The 24842-nt window shown below is 41.9% G+C and overlaps 1 protein-coding gene across 1 annotated transcript in view; it reads left to right on the forward strand.

Annotated features, from left to right (window-relative positions):
* DUSP16 (dual specificity phosphatase 16) overlaps positions 1-23827 on the forward strand; it is a 72990-nt gene extending 49163 nt beyond the window's left edge. Inside the window, exons 6-9 of the mRNA XM_054591415.1 lie at positions 7007-7170; positions 15831-15990; positions 20957-21080; positions 22530-23827. Of these exons, the coding sequence (XP_054447390.1) occupies positions 7007-7170; positions 15831-15990; positions 20957-21080; positions 22530-23706 (1625 nt within the window). The 3' untranslated portion in view covers positions 23707-23827. The remainder of the gene's footprint in view (positions 1-7006; positions 7171-15830; positions 15991-20956; positions 21081-22529) is intronic.
* Positions 23828-24842: the final 1015 nt, after the last annotated feature.

Here is a 24842-nt window from a genome sequence, read left to right on the forward strand (position 1 = left end):
GATGATAAAGTTGTATAATGTAGAGTGAGTTTTTGGGGGGTGTTATTTAATGGGACATGATTTAGGAGTTACAGGCTACTTATTAGACTCGCTGGAGAGTCTACAGAAATGCTTTCTATTTACTTTCCTCTCAAGTGGATGGAGGACACGGAATAAGAGATTAAAAGTAATGCTCTGTATCATTTGGGGTTTTTCTCTAATTCAGTGTGGCTCAGTGGAGACTTGAGCAGACAGAACATAGATGGAGTGATCTAGTGTCATTGAGAAAAACCTGCCATGCTCTCTTCCCTGATAGGAGTGATCTGTCAAACCTGTGTGGCATGGCTTACCCAGACCAACCTGTAGGCATTGGAATAGTACAGTCATGTATTTTTGTTTGCTTTCTTTGGGGGTACAAAATTATGCTACCTTTATTTTTGTTTCCATTTTATTTAACCAGTTTTAACTCTCTATGTGTACAGTCTGCTGACCCTAGAAGAATTATAACCGTATTTTAGTCTGTTTGTAAGTAGCTAGAGAACAAAGTTGAATCAGTCACTTCAGACTAAAGCAGAAAATAATTACTCTTAATGACAATTAAAAAACTTTATTGTGAGATATACATTTCGACATTTTAGTTTTTAATATCTGGGTTGTCTTCTTTGTGCCGTAGTAGCAAAGCAGCAGATTTTTATTTTCAGCAAGGCAGGAACCGTGTATACTTTTCTCTACAGGTGCAGATTTACTCCCACTTAAATCCTACACATACATTCTAGAATGAATAAATGAATGGGTTGTATTTATGTCACAAAAAGGGAGTCTTTGTCTTATAAAAGGATTAAATGACATGAGAGCTATATTTAAAAACTATGAAACTATATAAATTATGTAAAATTATTTAATATACAGAAATTAAATTTTTATGTGACTTAAAATACTATTTCTGTGTAGAGCCATGGAATTCCCCCCCCCACCCCCCAGAATGGGAGGGAGTTGCCTGTCAGCCTTCCCGCTTTGGGCAGCTTTGCAGACCTATTTGAACATCTCAAATAATGGAATTAACATTTGTCTGTAGTTTAACTAAAAGGATAGGGGTCCATTTTTAGAACCTGAAACTTAAATTTTTAACATCACTAAGCTGTAGTAAAGTGTACTTTTGTTTATTATGTAAATATTCTTTCATTCCAAGAAGAAAAATTGTGATTTAAAACTAATTGCAAGGGTCAGAGGGAAAAGAGTGACTAATTAGAATTGTTTAGTATGATTGTGATATGTATTTTATCTTACTTGGCAGATTTTTTTCTCTTCGAAAAATTGAATGATGTTCACAATGGCTTTTACAGCAAATGGTGTCTATGATTGGGATGGTAAAGGAGGTGCACTTAAGGGAAGGAGTTTTTCTTGGCTGAGTCAGAGTAAAGTGGTATATAAATGATGAATGCCTTTAAGCTATATGAAATGTTTTCTTCTTCCAAAGTAATATATATGTTTTTATTTATAAACATGCATGCTACTGGTTGGGTTTGTGGAAGACTAACAAATAGAAATGGGGATTTTAACATTGCAGTTTGTCTGCCTGTCCATCCACATCTGTAGAGGCTGAATGTGTGTGCACATCTCTGCCTGCCAGGCTCCCATCCCCATTTCTGTATGGGCCACGGGTGTCTGCATATGAGCTTGCCTTCCTCTTATGAACAAACACCTCTAGCATAACGTGAAGGAGCAGCTATTGCCATTCCTAGATTCAAGCCTATCTCAGGGGAGCACGTATGGGTTCTACAACTTTCTATTTTCTACATTCCCAGATGATAAACAGTATAAAATCTAGGGATAGAAGAAACTTGGAAAAGTTGAATGGCAAATCAACTCCTTGAACAAATTTTTAAAAATATTTTTAAACTTTTTCAAGAAGCTTCTCAGTTTTTCGGTGCTGCTTTTCACAGTCAGCAAAGGAGGATAATGAACTGATGTGTCTTCTATAGTGTGATCTAATGTGGAGTATGTGGGACAGCCCAGAGCTGTGACAGAGATAGATTAGATGCCTCTTTATTTTGTGTCAGCCATTTGTAACAAAAAGTTTACATAAATGAACTGTGCTTTTCTTCCTATTAGATTTAGTTTGTGAGGAGAGGAACATTTTAGACATATTTCAAAGCTGAGTTGCTGATGAGGCCACAGTTAGTTTTTCAAGGGTTTGGGGAAATGGGGCAGTGTCTCATCTGTTGTTAATTAATGAAATGAAACTGGGGTCACTAGAGTACAACAATGAATGAAAGGTCAGTGAATGGAAAAAACTGTCAGTGAAAGAGGATGTCAGCAGAGTGGAACATTGTCATAGATAAAGATCAGGGAAAATGTGCCCTTTGGCTGAGGTAGTGGTTTTAAAAAAAAATCTTTTTTTATTGTTTTGAGAGAGAGAGAGGGAGACGTATATTTTGTTGTTCCACTTATTATTATGAATTATTATGCATTCATTGGTTGCTTCTTGTATTTACCCACAACCTTGGTGTATCCACATGCTTTAACCAGCTGAGCTACCTGGTAGGGCCCTGAGGTAATGTTTTCTCCAGGTGACTAGGAGCTATGGTTTGGGACATACCAAGCCAAACTGAACACCAAATGAATGCTCTGAGTTTAATGAAATCTGTAAAATATTTTAAGGCTGTTCTACTTTGTGCTGGAGGTTAGTTGAAAAGATTTGTGAAAAAAAGTTTTCTGTTTTATAATGTGTTTTACAATGTGTTATTGCTGTTCTGTTTGCCTTTTGGGTTTTGTTTTGGGGTTGAATATGGGTTTCTTTCATTATTTCTGTTCTGTCTTAGAATTTTCTAGAAGCCACACCCACTTTGGGGGTCCAGTGAAGTTAAAAGTGCCTTAGGATCATTGTACTAATTAATGATGGAGCTGACCTGGAACAGCCCAGGCAGGCTGACTCTCAGTTTATGATGGTTGCAGAATCGTATCCCCTCTGAAAGTTGTTCTGAGTGTGGCCGAAAGCCATCAAGACATGGCTTCAGCTTCACCACCATCTTGAACAAACAAGTGACTATGTTTCAACTCGTGCATGTGAAGTGCATTTAAAAAGACTCCTGCGTCTCTGGTCCTGTCAGACCTCCTTCCCCTTTTTTTCTCTATCATTGAAGCTTTTGAACCGTATGGCTTTGGGGAAGCAAGACTCTTCCATCATCTCGGGAGAGGCCCATGGCCACTTTTAGCCTGGTATGGAGACCTGGCAGGTCACCACCGCTGGTGAGGGGAGGACTCCGTGGGTATCAGCAAGGCTGTCCCACATCCTGGGGAGAGTTGATCTCATAGTATATGGAGAAGTGATATGACACAGCGATTGAGGGGACAGCCTCGAGCCAGACTGCTGGGGCTCATACTTGAGTCCTGCCAGTTAGCACCCTCTGTCTTTCTGAACCTCTGTTTTTTAAATCTGTAAAAAACAGGTAATAGTAAGAGCACCTACTTACCTCATAGGGTAGTTGTAAAGATTGAATAAATATTTGTAAAGTGCTTAGAGCGATGCTTGTCATGCAGTAAATGTCCGATAATTCTGAATACTTACATTATTTATAAGTATGATTACTTCTACATTTAAAGTGGAATTTAAGCAGTTTCCTTGGATGGTCTGGTTTCTCTTTTCTCTGCAAACCCTTACTGGAATATTACCGTGTTGGATGTAAGTGAGAGAGCATCCCATGAACTGTTTTAGAGCCAGAATAGAAAAGAAGATGTATGTAAACAGTTCTTCAGAGAAACAGCAGAACCACAGGAGTTAATAGAAGTTAAAACTTAAACTCATACAGTTAAATTATAATCAAAATAGTGCCTGTCAGTTATTGTGTTGGGTAAGTGTAAGCTAGGCAAAGAATGATGAGACGCTTTAACCTTTTTTACAAGAACTACTTTGGGAGGGAAAAACCTCATGATAAATTACTGTACTGTGCAATTAGAGAGGCTGAAAAGGAACAAAACAATAATAGAAACAAAATTATGAATCAGTGTTTGTGGAACAGTGATACTCACATACATATGCCAGTGTTGGCTGACCTCTTTTTTGAGAGAGTCTGCGGATTGTCCTTGCAGGTGTAGGAATGCCTTTTTTCAGTAGTTGCAATGGCCCTAGAATAGAGTTCCTATGTGTCAGTTCCATTAGCTTTTATACATTTTAGGAGGGGGGATGAGTAGGGGAATTCCATGATCAAATAAGTTTGGGAAACTATTCGAGTTCAATGAAATTAAACTAGTTTCTTTGGATACTTTTTGGAGCCTTTAATATGCTAATGTGTGCTATGACTCTCCTGGGGACATGTGATATGCCGTATTTCTCTTACTTTTTGGACCAGTATCTCGTCGGTCAACTTCCTGTAGGGCACCAGTGCTTTGGAGCACATTTGGGAAATGTAACCTTAGAAGGATTGCTTCCCCCCACCCCGCCCCCCGCCCCGCCACCGTCCCCTGCTCCAACTTTGTGTCTCTGGTGAATCCTAACACAGTGAAGTTAAAACAACTAGATGTAGATAAAGGTTGGAGGAAGGCTTCACGGATGGGGCTGAGCCCTACATGCATGATCACTGCACTGGAGTACTCATTACTGATACCTGTTAGAGTGCTTCCTGTGTGCCGAGCACAAAGTACTTAGATATATTAACTAATCTAATGCTTTCAACAGTTCTGTGAGGTTGGTACTACCATTACCCCTATTTGTAGATAAGGAGACTAATAACCAGAGGGTTTTAAGTACCTTGTGCAACTCAGACAACCAAAAGGTGGTGCAGCCAGGATGTGAACTCGGGTTCAAGAGCCTAGTGTTCTTATTTTCTCTGTTGCACAGTCATGGGGCTTGTGTTTGTGGTTTGTATGCTGTGGTCCATGCGTGGGTGGGATGGGGGTTGGTGTTCCTGGATGAGAGAAGAGCTTTAAAGTGTGAAGTAACAATGAGTTTTGTGTAGCTGGAGGTCCTGGTTGGAAATGGCTTCATGAAACTGTGTAGGTAGAGGTCCTGAGACCTCGTCCATCACACAGAGGAACTGGGGGTGTCTATGATGGAACCACCCACTCTTCCCATCAGGTTGCCTCAGCAGCCTTAGAGAGCAAACTGCTTACGTGTAAGCAGTGCAGGCACTTACTTAGGGGGAAGGCCAGCATTGCACACTTCTACATTTTGCAGGTGGCCTAGTTGTCACTGACTTCCTGCCATCCGAGCCGGCTGCACTGTGGAATCTGTGCCCAGCAGAGACTGTGACACAGGAGTCTAGCAGGTTATGCTTGAGTTGAACATAACACAGGAGATAATAAGGGATGGCACTCTCCACCTCTCCGGGCACGTCTGCAGTTTTGGAGGGCATGTTTTGTATCCTTTCTGAAAGTGGCCTAAACGCTAATAGAATGTAACTCAAGGAGATGGATTTATGGATCTCATAAATATTTAATGAGATTTTAAGGTCTTGTTTAAGGCTTGATTAAAGAGATAGTAGTGGGGCTGCCCTCCCTGTCTTCTAATAAGATTTAGCATGTTAGTTTTTTAATTAAATAGTATTAAAATATATAAGTATTTTCTATGATCCAAATGTCTTTGTTTCCTAAGTTTGATCGTAGTGAGTAGTGAAGATTTGGATAGCAAGAAATTTATCTGGCAATTTATCAGAATCTCTTTGCTTCCTAGGTTTGGATTTAGATAGCAAGGAATATTTAGATTGGACACCCAGTGAAGACCGTATATACATTCTCTTTTTTTTTTCCGTTCCCTAAGGAGGTGAGAATGCCTCCCATGGCTGGTAGAATTCCCTTCATTAAGAAGTGGCAAGATTGTGACTTAGTGAAGGTCATGGAGCAGTTCATTATAAGAACAGGACTAGGAAAAAAGAGAAATCATCTGAATGCAGGAATCTTGCCCAGAGCCCTTGTGTACCCTAAGCAGTTGGGGCCTGTCAGCACTTACAGTGCTCAGCGGAGTGAGCAGGAGACCCCAGGAATCAGTGGTAACTAGGGGAACCTTGACTAACTGCCCAGGGAATCCAGGACTTGGCATAGACAAGATCTGTAAGTAGAGCTGAGTATGTTTTTGATACCTTTACCATGTACAGTAGGAAGATTTAAACTTAATTCCAGAAAGAATTTTTAACTTGATCAGTTTTATTTTGAAGAAATGTTGCCTGATCCCACATCACATTTTTTATAGCCTCATTTTGTTTCTGTAATTGTCTTGCCTTGGTTACTTATCACCTACCTTAAATCCTCTTTACCTTCCACAAACAGCATTCGTGGGGGTGGGGGATGGGGAGTGGTGGGGCTGGGAGCAGGGGGCCCCTGCTGCAGGGCGTGTGGAAGTGCAGCGAGTAAGGAAGAGCGGAGTCCTGGCGGACCAGCCCCCTCCCGCCCTTCGTGTTGCTGCTGTGGCCCCACAAGCCAAGACTTGGCACTGGGCTGGGAGTCAGACCCAGCAGCCAGCAGTGCGGACAGGAAGAGGGGCGTTTCCACGGGCATCGACGGGATTTGATATTTCTTTTCTTTTTTTATTCTTTTCAAATTTACTTGTTTATAAATTGCATACATGTACTGCTCTACGTACATATTATGAAAATTATAAAACATAAGATTTGAAACCAGAGAGGGTAAGATAAAAATAAGTATGGTTTTCCTATTTTCTCCTCTCTATTTTATTTTAAATTATAGTTTACAGTCAGTATTATTTTGTATTAGTCTCCATTGCATGGCATTTGATTTTTCTTTTTATAAGTCATTTAAAAAAGTTTTTCAATTAAAGTTGATCTACAGCAATGTGTCCGTTTCAGGTGTACACCCCAGTGATTAGATATCGCATAACTTCCTAAGTGATAATCCCAGTAAATCTCACGCCCATCTGACACCATGCATAGTTGTTAGAATATTATTAACTGCATTACCTATGCTGTACTTTACATCCCCATGATGACTTTTCTTTTTAAACAATTTTATTTGTGTAGTTCACAGAGGCTAATTTTTACCTTTGTGCCTGGCATAACTTTATCCTGTTTATCCGTAGGTGGGTTTGCTGAGTTCTCCCGTTGTTTCCCTGGCCTCTGTGAAGGAAAATCCACCCTTGTTCCCACCTGCATTTCTCAGCCTTGCTTACCTGTTGCCAACATTGGGCCAACCCGAATTCTTCCCAACCTTTACCTTGGCTGCCAGCGTGATGTCCTCAACAAGGTGAGTGCTTTGAAAATGCCCTTCATTGCAGGGTTTATTGTTAGCAGCTGGAGAAATAACGACTGTCTATTCGCTGTCATTGCAAACACACCTGGCTCGCGAGAAGACAGTGTGCTGTTCTCAGGGAGACTCCCTGGCTAGCACTCACATCATCTTTTGGAGTGCGGTTTTGTTTGATTTTAACGATGGCTATAGGAAACCTAAACTGTTGTCATATTTGCTTGTTCCTCCTAGGTCCAAGAGACCTGGAATTGGACAGGATTTTTCAGATGTTTAGCCTTATTTTCTTCATGTATTCATTGTTCTATTTTAATAATTGGGCACACTTAGGAAGGCTAATCCATCCTAACTTCAAGTTTATAAATGAATTTGCATACTGCAGCACACTAGAAAGGGACTCGGGCTGGGCCTGGATTGAGGAAGGACTCCGCGACGACGATCGCTGGCTGGAAGGGAGGGCGGCAGTAAGCAGGCGGGGAGGGACGGGGTGAGAGTGTGCAGGGCGGGCCGCACTGTCTGCGGCTCCTTGGCAGGGCTTGATTGAGAAGGAAGAGGGAACAGCATGGATTCTTGCTGGAAAGGATGTGGGCTGTACTGAACAAGGTGTGCCCAACAGAGGAACCCTTGTTGTTGAGGCTGTTGTTGTGTATAATGGTACAAGCATAACAACAGTAGTAGAACTAAAATCTGTCCACTTCCACAGCTTCCATTCTCTTAACCAGTTGCTAGGAAACGGTGCTCTAAGTGCCTAAAAAAGTGTTTTTTCTCTAAAACCCCTAATTTACATCACTTTTGGTTGAAAAAACAGTCAAAGATATTAATTCACCTGTTGGTGACTTACAGGTACTGCTGTCCTAGGTGAAGGCAGCACCTTAACATTTTCTTCTTGAGGAACTAGAAGAATTGCACTGACTGTAAAAGAAGCATCCAGATCGGCTTGCTTTTGCAAGGGGAAAGCCAGGCTTTTCAGGAGGGAAAGAATACGCTTATCACTGGGGGGCAATGAGGCATTCGGTTATTTTTTTTTCTTTTTTGTTCTCAAAATTCCTACTTCTTTAAATAAAATTTTACCTCGGTGCTGTTGTTAATGTATCAGCCCCTCCCATGAGAGCTGCCTGTTGGAAATGTGATAGCTTAAGCTTGTACTGAGCCTTTCTGGTGAGGTCATAATGCCTTTGAGCATGTGATGATTATTAATTCTCTTTTAGAGATAAGCAAACAATGTCACAGAAAGCAAAATTAATTTCCTAAAGTCACATGCCTCCCTAGGGCAAAGCTAGAAATAACTTTATTTAATCCACAGATCGGAAAATACGCTAATATAAAATTCCTAGTTAGGGATCCTGTCCACAATTAAATAAAACTTAACTGGTCAGCCAGCATGCAAGTTCACAAATGATTGTGTTACAGATCATTTAGTTACTTTTAACATTACATTAAATGGTGCATTCATTTTGCTGCATACCTTTTCCGGTTTAACAAATGTGCTGGTTAACAACCATGTGAGCGCCCCAAGGTGAGAGCAGTTAAACCTGAGCCTGGAGTTGAAGGAGACATTTTACTAAAGTCCATACATACATAGATACTTTGAGAAGTGGTTGTAGGGGGAAGAATGAGTTTGTGGAAGTTCATGGGTAAAAGAGCTTGGGCAAGGAGTTGTTATGTTGTCAGAAAGCTTCTTTATTAAAACGTGTAGGCTAGGGAACCGTGAGAAATAAGAATGCACTGGTAGGCTGGACAGCTTTGAAAGTGGTGCATGGAAAATTTACATTTAACCTCCAGATTCATTGTTAAGTAGAGGCATAGTGATAAGGGGATTTCCGAGATTATTTATGCATCCTTCATTTGATAAATGAAGAAATCAATATTCCGAAATGTCAAATGAATTTCACAACAATGAGTTCTCGAACCAGATTTGCCTCTATTGCACAGGTAGTATAAACTGATCTGCCTACTCAGCTCTCTGATTTAAGCTCCCCAGGAAAATAGTATGCTTCTTGAAGTTCTTCAAAGATGAAGATTATATAATCTTTCCTAGTAGTACATTCCTTTGAAAATTTAGAAGCTAAAGTCTTTAAAAACGGCAGCTGCAAGACCACTGATTTTATTAGTCCTTTGAAAAAAATAAAGTGACACCAAAATACGTTAAAAGCATGTCAGAGAGATTTTCTGGGAGGATCGTAATATTTACCATTTAAAATGCTAGGCTCTTAATTATTGCACTTAACCCTCACGATAGCATTAAGAGTAGGTTGGCCTTGAATTGTTAAGTCACTTACCCAAGACTTTGGCTAGGAAGTCATCGGCATCCAAGCTGTTTGGTGGCAGAGATCAGACTCAAACCCAGGCTACTCTGGCTTTAACTCCTGTGTTTAGATGACACCAGAAGCACCCATCTTCTGGAAAGTGGAGCTTTCAAGACTAGGCGGTTGTAAAGGACTGACAAATCCTAACAGTCTCTTGAATCACAACTGAGATTTTCGTTCCTGCTCTTTCCATGTTTTATACCAGCACTGTGTCCCAAGAGAAATATAATGCAGGCCACATAGATGACTTCAAACTTCCCAGTAGCCTTATTAAACAAGTAAAAGGGAACAGGTGAAATTAATTTTAATAACATTTTATCTATCAGTGCATACTTAGAATATTATTTTAACATGTAATCAACAGAAGAGTTATTGAATTATTTTACTTTTTTTTGTACTGAGTCTTTGACATCTGGCATATATTTTATAGCTTCTGCACGTCTCAGTGTGGACCAGCCACATCTCAGGTGCTCAGTAGCCACGTGTGGCTTGTGGCAACCACCCTGGACAGTGCAGGTCACTACTCTCTGCGTGTATTAGTTTTTACTTAGGTTTCAGAGACATGGCTCTTGTGTAAAAGGCCATAAGAAGTCATTGGTAGCAAAAAGAATACTTTTATTTTCCTTTTCCCGCACAACTGTACTTTTGTTTCTCACAATCTGTTCTTTATCCTCTAGCCTTTGTACTAGAGTTGGAACAGGAACAGCTTATTATACTGAAAGTAGTTTGCTGATGCCCAGTTCACATCTGAACTGAGTGAGGCTTGAGCAAGAATCTCTAGTTACTATGTGAAAGACAAAAGTTCTTGATCGTTTTTCTCCCTTATCACTGAGAATTTCAAATAGGGACTTTTGTTTCACACTTAAATACACGAAATGTATGACGGAATTACCTACTACAAGTAGTTACTAAGCCAGAACTGGATGTGGTGAGCCACTCCAGCCTCTTCGCTAAAGTGTCCTGCGGCCCCCTCTCCCCCTTTGGAAGCAGTGTGCTGCCAGCGTTCTTTGCGCAGCTTCGGTTGTCTTTTACCATGCGGAGTGGGCTTTGCCTTGCTGCCTTACTGTTCTGCCTGCCACAAGGACTACTGCTACTTTCTCTGTTGTTTTCTTGTACAAGGTAGGCAATAGCCTAGACACAGTATACGCTGCTCTCAGGGTTTCCGAATGACCTAGGAAGACAAAGGTCATCAAAATTATCAGTAAAAATACAGCATTTATTCAGTGTCCACAATGTATACAACATCACCGGGAGTACAAGTTGGTTAGCCAAGATGTGTTCCTTTAAAAATAATTCACAAGGTGAGGTGATTGACGGTCTAACCCCCGACACCGAGGCAGCGTGGCATGATGACTGGGAGCCAGCGGTGGAGCGGGCAGCTTTGCCTCCCAGGTCTCCACCTTACCAGCCACATCACTTTAGCCAAGTTACTGAATCTTGGTTACTTCACCGGCAAGCTGTAATGATGCTTGCCTCTCAGTGTTCATGTGAGGTTCAAATGAAATGACATATGTGAAGCACTGGGCACAGTACCTGGTTTATAGGGATACTCATTAACTATCATCACAAGGTGGATTATACCCAATGCTAGGGGAAGTGGTGTGGACATACAGTGGGAGTGGTTGGTTGAGGAAGGCTAGGTGGAAGAAGTAGGAGTTAAGGTCAATTTTGAAGGCAAAAGGCGTGGCAAATGCAAAATCATTCATTGAATTGACTCCCAAAAGAAAAATTACAGTTCCATTATCTAGAGTGGCAATGTGCATGGTGATTTAATGGGATCTCTGTTGTCAGCCACGCTGAACGTGGGAAGCTTGGCCAAATAGGGCAGTTTTATTAGGGTTATATATTAATCTGTATTGTGTATATTACTCCACAGTCTACATCTACAGATCATAGAGTCCTTATTTAAAAATTAGTTCAACTAGCCCTGGCTGGTGTAGCTCAGTGGGTTGAGCGCCAGCCTGTGACCCAAAGGGTCAGCGGTTTGATCCCCAGTGAGGGCATGCGCCTGGGTTGCGGGCCAGGTCCCCGGCAGGGAGCACACGAAATGCAGCCACACGTTGATGTTTCTCTCCTTCTCTTTCTCCCTCTCTTCCCCTCTCTAAAAATAAAAATAAATAAAATATTTTTAAAAAATTAAATAAAAAATAAAAATTAGTTTAACTACAGGGAAAGTTTATGTCATGGTTTAAGAGAAAGGAAACTTACTGGGGGGAAAAATAGTGCATGAAAATCATAATAATACAGATTTATTTCTGACTCACAAATTTTATTTTTTAAAGTTTTCTTAGGTGTCTATTGGAACCAGAATCCATTTTTTAAAATTCTTAGGGTGTAATCTCTTCTACTTTACCACACGGACCCTTTTTTATACCAGTCTGCTACATTCAGTGTAATTTCCCTACTTGAGGCCAGTGAGGAGAAAAGACAGTTTGAATTAGTGAAAAGTATACATTATAGACTTTTGGGAGGCAGGAGGCAACAGCTTTACTGAATATAATTCATATACCACAGGGTTTATATGCTTTTTTATTGAGATGTAATAGACACATAACATTGTATAACCTCCTGTTTTACAGGTGAGGAAACTAAAGCTGAGGGAGGTTAGGTAATATTCAGTTGCGTATGTTTTACACAGTATACTGAAACAAAACTGAATGAATAACATAAATATCTTTATAATTTAGTAAGAAGTCATTGACATCCACCTATGAAGAAAAGCAACCATTATTTTATAGCATAGACCCATTCAGAATTGAAGTCCCGTCACAGTACCATCCTCAGAAACATTGATGGAGATGCCCTCTCAGCCACTTGTGCGCACATGAGAATAATCAGGAGATGGAGTGAGTGAATGGTTATGTGAAACCTAAGCAGGAACTGTAACTTCAGAGCCGCACGCCGCCTCTGCCCTGATGCCCTTGGCGGGTGAGCACCCGGCTCAGGGTGCGCGGAGCCCCTGGCTGCTGTCTACTGCCACTGCTGCCAGAGGCAGTTGTGTTTGTTCTTAAACCTGTTTAGGCCGGTGTACTTTTTTTACACTAATGTACATTAATTAAAATATTACCTACACCAATGAAGTATGAGCGAGGGAAGAGAATTGTTTTTCTGTGACTTAAGTGAAATGTTTTTGAAAGAGTCAGGAAAGACACATTGATTTACGATTTTTTCTAAGTAGGTGGGAGGAAGGCAACTGTAAAATACTTAGGGGACAGTAACGATCTAGAAAGATTCTGTTCTGATATTGTTTCACAAGTTCTTGCCCATTAAAGAAATGGAAACGTAAGTGGTAGATGCTTTTGGTTGTGATTTGTTTACAAACTCCAGTCAGCAAATCTATGACGAGAAAAGCCGTGCTCCCTTCCACATCAGAAGTTAGCAGATTTATGTACATTTTTGGTTTTGAGTTAAAATATTTCAAGTACATATATATCATTTTCTCCTCTAACTGACTCTTTCCACAGATGTAGTAACTACAAATCCAGATGAGAGGGTACTTATTTATGGTATTTAATTCAGTAGCCAAATTATATTTAAACTTTATATGGTGGCATTTTAGGATTTTTGTTTGCTTTTTTGTTTTAAAAATTGACTGTGTTTTATTTATTAAGTCCCATTTTATTACAAAAAGAATTTTCAGGTAACACTGGGATACATTGACTCAACAAATTTTCTAAAAGTAAAATTTTTATAAATCCAGTGAGTGATCCCATTTTTTTCTCATTTTGTTTCAATTATTTTATTATCATTCAATTTTGACACATTAATGTCCCCCCCCCCCCCCCCGTTTGCCATTTACCTAAAATAAAGATACTATTTAAGTGCATCTTTTCTGGTACATTGTTTTGTAAATGAAGAATACCTTTGAGGTATAAACAGCGTTATAAGCTTGGATTATTGATGTTTCTTAAATTAGGTGAGAACTGCCCCTTTTCCACGTTTCCTGTCTGTGGGGCCTCACAGGGCAGTTTGATGGTGGCAACGGTCGGTGTGAGGCCAGTGAATGTGCGGCTCGTCTCAGGGACCCTCCCCAGCCCACACGTGGCAGAAAGGCCTGCCCTGCGCTGCCTGCTGGCTGCAATGGAGGCACCACTGGTGGGGGCGTTGGGGGGAGCGTGACGCGGCTAAGACTCAGATAAGTGTCCTCAGATAGCTATCTGGTGTTGAGTCACTCCTGCCTGACCTACCGCTGTTCTTATATGGGAGATACGGTAGTAGGTGATCTCAACGTAGAAAAACAGATGTGACCTTTGCTACAAGTACAGAGTTTAAAAGCTGTAGTAGTAAACACCATTAAGATCTTCGCCCCCTGATTATTAACCTCACAGAAGCCTGCGAGACCATCAGAGGACTGGGGCCTGGGCACAGCGCAGGCCCGTCACTGGAAGAAGCTCCTCTAGTCCCAAAGGCTATTTCTTGACTTTGTCGTCTCACAATTGAGATGGGGTTGCATCTTACGTAAAATAAAGTCTATTTATTGTGCCAAATGTGGTAAATGAAGGGATTAAGGAATTGGCAACTTTCAGGAGGGTAAAAAAGGAAGAAAATTACTGTCGTTCAGGTCATTGGAAAAGATTTGTAGAGGAGGTGGCATTACAAGAAAAGGAAGAAGTGACCAGAGTTGCTTATGAGAGAATTATTTCAGGCTTAGAACACTTCCCTAGAGGCGGCAGTGGATGACTAAACGCAGCGGGTCGTAGAGACTTGCCTGGAAAATGGTAGACGGGGCGTAGCTGAAGAAACACGTATTGAATGAACTATGTATCTGGTGCTGAAGATAGAAAAACAAGCAAGAATCAGTCCAAGATCTCATACTTCACTACTTAATAGCGCAGACAAGAATTATCTGCTAATTATAACATAGTATGCTACATGCTTTGCTAATAGCGTGAACAGAGTACTTCGGAAGGACAGAGAATGCAGTGGTTTAAATTATGAGCAGTGGGAAAGAGTTCATAGCAAGGTTAATTTAAACAGAGTAGGAAGAGTGGGAGAGGAACAGGGCCTGCTCAGCGCGGGAGCAGCATGAACGACAGCACCGGAGGGCGGGTGTACGTGTGATGTTGGGGGATCTGGAGGTTGTGTGGGGCCTGGAATGGGCAGTGGGACACGATGAAATTAAAAGTGTGGATAGAGCACTTAGCCCTGTTAATTCTAAGAAAGATTACTCTAGTGTTTGTTTAGTTTATGGTTTGGAGAAGAAAACACTGCACACTTCAGGAGCTCCCTGGTGGCTTTTGTGTTACCATGATGAGGAGCTGACCACCGATCAGTAGTCCCCGAAAATAGAGGATAAACAGGAGAGCTAATACCAAAAGGATTCAGCACCCATTTGGATATGGGAGTTGTGAGAAAGAAGCAAATGAAATGGTCCTGGTTTCTAGGTCAGGTGTTTGGGGGGATGTTATTACCATAAACTAATCTTAGATTACAGGGAGGAAACAGGAATTTGGGGCAGAGAAGAGAGAAAAATAATGTATTGAGCTTCTCAACATGTTGAGTCTGAAGACCTTGAGGAACATTCAGCTAGAGATGTCCTGTAGGTAGTTAGAAATTGAAAATGGTGTATATATTTAAGACTCATCAGCATGTAAAGTTGATAATTAAACCTGTGTAAATTGATTCAGCCTTTAAAATGAATATTTAGAGTGAGAAGACTGCCTAGAACTTTTATCTTAGAGGACTGCCAGCATGTTCAGTTTGGGAAGAAAATGTTCTTGTGTGTGCCCATGTTCTGATGTCATAGTAAACTGTTGCGGTTTTATGATGTATTCTTTGTTCTACTTCTCTGGTAACAAAGTGATTGAGAGTTGGCTCTGTTAATGCTGTATGATCTTCAAGCACACTATTTTAAACAGATTTTTTCACACTTAAAAGAAAATTCTATTTTTAGATTAAGTCTGTAATGTCATTGTGCTAGATCTTTGGGTTTCACCCGTTGAATGAGCCCTGACCAGTTCTAGGAAACAAGTATTGAACAAACTCTGATTATTTCAAGGAAACTAGTAATTTTTCAGAATGAAAATAAGTAGTGTGCACAGAGTACTTCGAAAGGACAGAGAATGCAATGGTTAATTATGAGCAGTGGGAAAGAGTTCATAGCAAGGTTAATTTAAACAGTAGGAAGAGTGGGAGAGGAACAGGGCCTGCTCAGCGCGGGAGCAGCATGAACGACAGCACCGGAGGGCGGGTGTACGTGTGATGTCGGGGGATTTGGAGGTTGTGTGGGGCCTGGAATGGGCAGTGGGACACGATGAAATTAAAAGTGTGGATAGAGCACTTAGCCCTGTTAATTAGCCCTGTTCACCATGCTCGTATGCTGTTAGTCATTTTAATTGCCCTTTCGCTCCACAGGAGCTGATGCAACAGAATGGGATTGGTTACGTGTTAAACGCCAGCAATACCTGCCCAAAGCCTGACTTCATCCCTGAGTCTCACTTCCTGCGAGTGCCTGTGAATGATAGCTTCTGTGAGAAAATTTTGCCATGGTTGGACAGATCTGTAGATTTCATTGGTAAGTAGCTCGAGTAATATTAGAAGTCCTTTGGTATAGTGTACCCTTTCTTCCCATCCCCCCCTTTTTTTTCTTTAGAGAAAAGAAGCTTATTTCAGAGATTTCAAAAGTCTGAAACAACACATGATGCTGCTTTATCTCATTTAGTGGCCAAGGTGATGTGTGCGTGCCACACTCTCCCCAGGGAGTGGCCTTGTGACATTCTAGCTAACTGAACACTACCAAGGTTAAGCCTGATAGGATCTGTGTGATTGCGTGTCTGCAAGCGTTTGAAAATCAGACTTTTGGGGTTAAATTTGTTTCCCAGTTTTTCAAATCCTATAAAATACTTTGGAAACTTTGGTGGCTTTCCTTAAACTGTTTTCCTCTTGCTGCAGTGTTTTTCCCAGAGAAAAGTCAAATCCTGTGGAAACAAATCCCGTTATATTTAAAGTCTTCGTGTCACAAGATTTCTAAGCCTCAGTCCATATGCCAATAATTTCAAGTAGTGGTGGATCTAATAAAATTATCACACACACACACACACACATACTCTCTCTCTCTCTCTCTCTCTCTCTCTTTCTCTCTCTCGCTCATTTCTTTGGCGTTAGTTGTGACACAGTCTAGTTTGTACCACAATGTCACTCCTGGAGCCACTGCACCCCACAGCTCGACTCCCAGTTTCAGGTGGTGGTGTGCCGTTTCAGTGCTGCAGGGTCAGGTCTGCTGGTAGTTAAGCTGGTGATGTGTGTTTGCAACGTGGTCTTAGTGGAGAGCGGGGAGCAGAGGAGAAACACTGCCGGCTCTTGAGCGGCACGGCAGGGTTGGCTCATGGTGTTCCGCGTGAGTTTTTGTTTCCCTCACCCCTACCCCCCAAGGCTCATAAATTTGAGCACTTTAATTCATAATTAAAATACTCTGAATTGGTTAACTGTAATTTACCCCCAAAAAAGAACTAGTTCCTTTTAAAAAGTGAAATTATGTAAATTAAGCCTCTCACTATATATATATATATACTTTCATCTGCGAGGGAAATTTTTGAGATGTTTTTAGAACTTTGGGTAATTCTGAAACAGCTCTCTTTTTTTAAAGATTCTAAATTGCCAAGAGTTTTCATCTTTTTTAAAAAATGCTATGTATTGATTTTAGAGAGAAAGGAAGAGGGGGGCAGGGAGGGAGAGAAAGACAGAGAGAAACCTTGATGTGTTGCTCCACTTTCTTTGTGCATCATTGGCTGATCTTGTCTGTGCCCTGTTGGGACGATGCTCTACTCAGCTGAGCTCCCCGGCCAGGGCCAAAGAGTTTTCATCTTTAATTAGGATGGATCTGTGAAGCATCTTAAGATAAATAGCTTAGCTATTTCACATTAAAATAATCACAAACAAAACTCCTAAAATTAAAACCCCCATTGTACTTCTAGGAAACACTTAGCGTATAATTTAGTTTTTGCCTCTTTTAAAAGATAACAATTATGGTTAATGTGCTCATTGCCTATGGCATTGATCCCAGAGACATTGGCTCTAACCCCAGCTCAAAGTGCAATTTCAGAATCTATTTAAGAGAACCTGAGTTCATTAATTGTGACAGTGTCTAAGCTTTTGGAGCATTAATTGAAAAGAGAAGGTGAATAACTTTGTCCTCAACTTACGTTCTTCGTTCATGGGAGATACTGGTGTCATCCTGCCACGTTTAATTCATCCAAAAGGAACTTCACCATGTTCCAAGTCGGTTAAATACACACGCACACAAACACGTAATGTAATTTGTTTGTAGTACCTGAACATATTTTCACGTGCTTGACATTGTTTACTGGGGCCACCATCCTTACCCCGTCCAATGATTCAGGGCCAGTTCTCCAGCCCAGTTTGGGAAGCAGGCCCTTGTTCACTGTGGTTGCTAGTCTTCTGCAGGGCATTTTGAAGCCATGGTCAGTCATGGCAGAATATATCATTAGAAGATATGCCCCTGTACCAGGAGTTAATTACTGATAGACTTGTAGGTTTATTATTATTCACATTTCAGTAAGTTTCTGGGCTTCTTGGGAGGGCTCAGGTTTTCGTGGAGTTTGGCCTTTATTTTCAGTTAACGCAGGCAGCAGTGAGCACGGTTTGCCTGCCTGTGCTGCGGGGGACTTGCGGTGCCCCCGTCCCAGCCGGCTGCCCTGCTGCCTCGGGCTCCCTTCACATTCGGCTCCACCCCGCCTCACCGGCACCAGACTCCTGACTCTGCATGGAGGTAATTAAGAGCATATACCTTGGAGCCAAACTGTATTTCAGACCTGCCTTTCTTAAGTGATTTTGGGTGAGTCACTTTAAACTTCTCTGTTCCTCAGTTTCCTGAGGTGGAAACTGAAGATAACATATCTACCTCATAGGGATATTATGAGGATTAAAAGAGATAATGTATGTTAAGTATCTTGCAAAGTGCCTGGCTAATAAATAGTAGCTATTTTTAAAATTATTATGAATCCTTTTCTTTTTTCTTAGAGCTGTCCTCTGTAACCTCCATTACTCTACCTTCTTGTTAGCCTTTGAAACGTGTTGTCCTCACTGGTTCCCCCTTACCCTTTACACCTGTTATTTTCTCAGCCTTTGTTAACCTAGATTTCATCCCTGAATTGCCGTGGTTGTAACCTGCTTTTTCAAGATTACCAGTTTGCACCCTCAGTGCCATCTTGTTCCTCATTCAGGAAACTGCAGAGGCTCCTCAGTTGCCCAGGAGTCCTTGGCCTAAATACCCAGGCCCGCCAGCGCCTGCTCCCCACCTGTGAAACCTTCTCTCTGGTCACTTCCCGCACCGCTCATGAGCACCGACCATGGCAGACTGTTTTCGGAGCAGTTTGTCGCCATAGGGCTTTCTTATACACGTGTCCCTCCTCTCTGCCAGGTCTGTGTATATTATGTCCTCTGCTTTAGACTCCGTTTAGCACTCAACTTCTGCCAAGAAGTATGTTCTCATGAGCCCCACTCTGGTATAATCACTTTTTTAAAAATATATCATCAAAAGAGTTGTAATTGCAAAAACAGTGTAAGTGAAGTGCAAAAAAAATTATAAAACAAGAGCTAACGAAACCTGTAATCTCAACATCCTAACACATCTGTTATTAGGATTTATTTCCAACCTTTTTCAAAAACTTTTTTTTAAAATAAAGATTGCTTTTTATAAATGTGTGTTATTTACCATTAGCCAGTATTTATCATGTAACCAGTGTTAAGTCCTGTGGGAGGAATTTTAGAAACAAGACCCTTCTAGGTCCTTGTAATCTAGTTTTGAGATAATTATTTAAAATAATGAAAGGATATTGTCAATATTAAAACAAAAATTTAAACCCAGGCTACTTCCAATAGGAATTTATAGCAGCTCACAGTAAGAGATTGCGATCAAAAGATACACATATTCACAGGCATACATATTAGAATGGAATAAAAGGGCAGGAACCAAGTAATATGAGATACAATAAAATCTAAATTTTATTTAATTTACCATTACCTATTGAAAAGCTTAGCTTTGAGCTTCTTAGCAGCCAAGGCAAAGGGGAAATACTGAGAGTGGTGTAGACTAACCACTGTACAGCTAGAGAAGGAAGAGACCTGGGTAGGCCCAGGAAGGCGCGGGACTTCAGAACATGGGTTTGTGTAACATGTTGTATAGTGCTTGCTTCAGTGTTGCTCTGTATTTGTTTGTGTTACTGTGTTCGATGTTTCTATTTAAAGGGAAGCTGCTTGATTGTTCACATGCTATTGAAAAACCCTGTGGTGTTTTGTACATAATGAATAATTAGTCATATACAGTAGAAATTTGTAATATTTATAACAGGTGGTAAGATTGGAGTAGCTTCATATTATTTAGCTGCCAGAGATGGTTCCTCGGATATCTGTTAAGTACAAGAATTTTAATGTATGGTTTGGTAACCTTTTGGTCGTATCCACTGAAACAGGCATGAAAAGGGAAGAACTGAGCTCCAGGGCAGCAGCTCAGGGCGAGGGCACATGTAATCATTTGGAACTGAGGCCGTCATAGTACTGGTTGCAGTGTTAGTTGCCTCCGGGCCACAAGGAAGCGACTGAAGCAGCAGTGAGAGATGGCAGCACTGTTCGTTGAATTGCCTCAGTCCTTGGTTCTGACAGTGTCCACGAGTCGTTCATTCCATCGTGTTACTAGGTGTGGAGAGTACGTAATCGGACAGTAACTCCTGGATATCAAGGAAGGGATGACAGTTCTCTTGGTCCTGACTAAAGTGACTTACTAAACCTGCTTTATAGTATATTTTGGTTTTCTTCTTAAATTCAGCAAATAAAGTTAAGCCACTTTATGGCATACAGAGAAGTCTCCTAGCGAACAGTAGGCATACTGCGGATTCTGTGAGTCAGCATTTTAAAAGGAGCTTGACCTGGCATCTTTCTGTGTTGTGTCACGGTGCCATTGTGATTGAATCTGCCCACATCCCTGCTGTGTAAACGGTAATGTGTGTTACTAAAGTGAAAAATATTTTGGAAAATTTAGTATCTCTTAATACCAAATTATGTCGTACACCTTTGTCAATTATATATAAAAACTGCGAAAAATGTAATATCTCTTAACTAGAAAACAACTGAAATGACAGTCAACATGGGTAAACAAGATATTAACTAAATCTTAAGATTTTTGGATGTTATTTCCTTTATGTTTTTCTGTGTTTCTGAATTTTTCTACACTAAACAAGTAGAGTCATGTAATCATAATGTAGGATTTGTACACTGGGAAAGTTATTAAAATAAAAAATGCAAAAAATACATGACAAACAGCACTGAATGAGTCAGTCCACCTGAGTCAGGGGCAAATCACTTATTGACGTGGTTGGACCTTCATTGTCCTATCTGTAAATGGTGGGCAGATGACCTTCCCCTGCCTCCTTAAAAGACTGTCGAAACGGGATACCTATAAATGATGAGGTGTACTTGTAATAGTCAGACGAAAGACACTGACCCTTCTTGAATTTGACTCACAGAAAAAGCGAAAGCCTCCAACGGGTGCGTCCTGGTGCACTGCTTGGCGGGGATCTCTCGCTCTGCCACCATTGCCATCGCCTACATCATGAAGCGGATGGACATGTCCTTAGACGAAGCTTACAGGTGAGGGCAGGAGCATGTCCTGAGTGGCTGCCTCTTCACAGGCCCTGAAACGTGGCGGGATATGCGGCGGGGGAGGCGGGAGGGGGCGGGGGAGCAACAAAATTAAATAAAGCTGGTCACGATTATTCTGGTTACACTCTTTACAGGCAACTGGATTTTTAAATGGCCTTTTCGAAGGTTGGAGAAGAATGCACTTTTATAATTTAACATGAATTCTACTCTAACATGTCAGTTGCCTCCTTAGCTACTTTTTATATTTCAGGAACAACAAATCCAAACAGAGGGGTCCTCCCTCCGTCTGCGTTGGCCCTGTCGTCCTCCCTCCAGGCACTTCTCGCTGCGCTCCTCCCGTGCCACGCAGAAGCCGGGAGAAAAGGCACCTTATATCATGTCTTACTATGAGGACTCTATGTTTATACTTGTTATAGTTGAGTCAGTCAGTTCTGGCTTTGTTAATTTGCCTTAGGTTACTTGATTTCCAAGAAGTTTATTTTTTATTTTTCTCTTTCCTTATTCAAATATAATTTTCAATGTAGTTTCACTCCTGCATCTTCTGAGGAGTGTCCCTGACGGCCAGGGGCCACTAAGGACTTTATCTGCTATCTTTTAAGTGTATTTCCGCGGTGACATGTAACAGCTATTTATGACTTGTGTTGCTCCCTTGATGAATCTTCTTCAATGTGGCAGTGACAGACATGGAACTGAGACCTGGTTTTGAATCCCAGTGCCACCACTTAGTAGCTGTGTGATTTGGGGCAAGTTGCTTAAGGGTGTTAGGCACCTATATGATGGGGATAGTTATACCCACCCTACACGGAGTGGTTTTGAAGACTGAATGAGATAATACTCTTAACTTGATTTAAAGCATTAGCATAGTGCTGGGCACGCACACACAGAGACCACTGTAGCTGTCACACGGAGAACAAAGAGAAAGAACTTGGAAATGTGTGCTTTGATGCTCTGGCCATCTGATACCCTCTTTTTTGACCAAAAATTTAAAATGTGAACTCTCTTGAGGAAGTCACTTTGGGGACTTTGAGAAGGCATGATATTGGGGAATTGAAGATGAAAAGTAGCTGTTATACTGTACTTCTTTCTGATGGTAGCACCGGGGGTGGGGTAGGGGGGGAGCCTGGTGGTGAGGAGAGAGCCATCACAGCCATTACATTGGAAGCTTTGGGTCCTAGAAAATGAAACTAAAACTAGAGCTTTTGGGGACCTGGCACCCCCCCTTTCTAGCATGTTCCAGGGACATGTTATAAAGCTCCCCAATGCAGAGGCCCTTCTGTTCTCTACCTTGAAGTGCCTCCCTAATTAGAACAGTCATCTTTCAAAGGTATTTGGGAGGGCCTAATAATTCGCCGTCTCATTCGTTCACTTAATATTCTTAAGATAAAAGAGTAGTCATAAAATTCAAGGAGTTTTGTTTGTTTGTTCCTCTCTGCATAGATTTGTGAAAGAAAAAAGACCTACTATATCTCCAAACTTCAACTTTCTGGGCCAACTTCTGGACTATGAGAAGAAGATTAAGAACCAGACCGGAGCATCAGGGCCAAAGAGCAAACTCAAGCTGCTGCACCTGGAGAAGCCGCACGAACCTGTCCCTGCAGCCTCAGAGGGTGGACAGAGAAGTGAGATGTCCCTCGGTCCACCCTGTGCCAACTCTGCTACCTCAGAGGCAGCAGGGCAAAGGCCTGTGCATCCTGCCAGTGTGCCCAGCGTACAGCCATCACTGTTAGAGGACAGCCCGCTGGTACAGGCGCTCAACGGGCTCCACCTGTCCTCAGACAAGCTGGAAGATAGCAATAAGCTCAAGCGTTCCTTCTCTCTGGATATCAAATCAGTTTCATACTCGGCCAGCATGGCAGCATCCTTGCATGGTTTCTCCTCGTCAGAAGACACTCTGGACTACTACAAACCTTCCACGACCCTGGATGGGCCCACCAAGCTATGCCAGTTCTCCCCAGTTGAGGAGGTTTCGGAGCAGACTCCGGAAACCAGCCCAGATAAGGAGGAAGCCAGCATCCCTAAGAAGCCCCAGACTTCCAGGCCTCCAGACAGCCAGAACAAGCGATTACATTCAGTAAGAACCAGCAGTAGTGGTGCCACCCAAAGGTCCTTTTTGTCTCCTCTGCATCGAAGCGGGAGCGTGGAGGACAACTACCACACCAACTTCCTTTTTGGCCTTTCCACCAGCCAGCAACACCTTGCGAAGTCTGCCGCTGGACTGGGCCTCAAGGGCTGGCACTCAGATATCTTGGCTCCCCAGACCTCCACCCCTTCCTTGACCAACAGCTGGTATTTTGCCACGGAGTCCTCTCACTTCTACTCTGCCTCCGCCATCTACGGAGGCAATGCCAGTTACTCTGCCTACAGCTGCAGCCAGCTGCCCACGTGCAGTGACCAAGTCTATTCTGTGCGCAGGCGGCAGAAGCCGAGCGACAGAGCCGACTCCCGGCGGAGCTGGCATGAAGAGAGCCCCTTTGAAAAGCAGTTTAAACGCAGAAGCTGCCAGATGGAATTTGGCGAGGGCATCATGTCAGAGAACAGGTCGCGGGAAGAACTGGGGAAAGTGGGCAGCCAGTCTAGCTTCTCAGGCAGCATGGAAATCATTGAGGTCTCCTGAGAAGAAAGACACTTGGGACTCTATTGACAGTTTTTTGCTTGTTCACAAAAAAATATTCCCTGTAAATCTGAAATATATATATGTACATACATATATATTTTTGGGAAATGGAGCTATGGTGTAAAAGCAAAAGATGGATCAACACAATTGTTCTCAACATCTGCATTTGAGAGACCAGCTACTATTTCTCTCAACGCAAGTGGAAGGGCAGATGCTAGAGTTCCCGCAGACAGATAAAAGTTACATGCAGTGAATTGCACATCCTCTCGTTCTTACTAAGTCAAGTTTTATTTGGTGTTGGAGGACAAAATCCCCTCCTGTTTTCATGTCGTGCTACAGAAATCTCACGTACTAGCCTTTGTCCCGTCCTTCCATAGTGCACCTTAGCGCTGAGACTGAGCCAGCTTGTGGGTCGGGTGGGTAGGCCCTACTCGGGACAGAACCTAATGGTAAATCCACGAGAAACGATCACATCTAAAGCTGATTCACAAATCCAAGCTCATGGGACAGCTGAGTGAGTCGAGCGTCATTCTCCTGTTCAGACCATTAGGGGCCTTGCCAAGATCTACTTCAGAGCAAACCCAGTACCTCAGACAGAAAGTTGGGGCTTTCACCGCTGCCGTGTCTGGGAGCCCGTTTTCTCGGCATTGTGAATAGGTTGGTAGCTAGTCACACTTTTCAGACCCATTCAAACTGTCTATGCACAAATTTCCAGTTGGGCCCGGATGGGGGTATTTTCCTTCCTTCTCAGCTTTGTGAAGAAAAAGAAAGGAAACCATCTAGGATTCAATGTAACAGCCAGGAATCTGGCAGCTAGTGTTTTAAGCTAAGGTTGGGAGGCTAAACAAGTCTGCCTCCCTCTTCATAAATCAAAAGAATTCTTCAGAGTGGGATTGGTAATCCTTTAAATAAAGATTAACTTGGTTTAAAGCCAGATGTGAATTTATTCGGATTGTTAGCAGGGCAGCAGCACCTTCAGATTCTCAGAGTCGATGTTTCCTATCTGTTTCATGGCCCAGATACATTTTGTGAAAACAGTAAGGTAGACTTTTAAGGGAAGCTACCAAGAGGGAGAAGGATTAAAGAAGTTTGTAGAATTGCTGAGGAGAAGCAGGGAACTTATTTCTCAATGGTTA

Source organism: Pteronotus mesoamericanus, unplaced genomic scaffold, assembly GCF_021234165.1.
Source record: "Pteronotus mesoamericanus isolate MK-2021 breed Mesoamerican mustached bat unplaced genomic scaffold, CSHL_Meso_final scaffold_21, whole genome shotgun sequence".
NCBI lineage: Eukaryota > Metazoa > Chordata > Mammalia > Chiroptera > Mormoopidae > Pteronotus > Pteronotus mesoamericanus.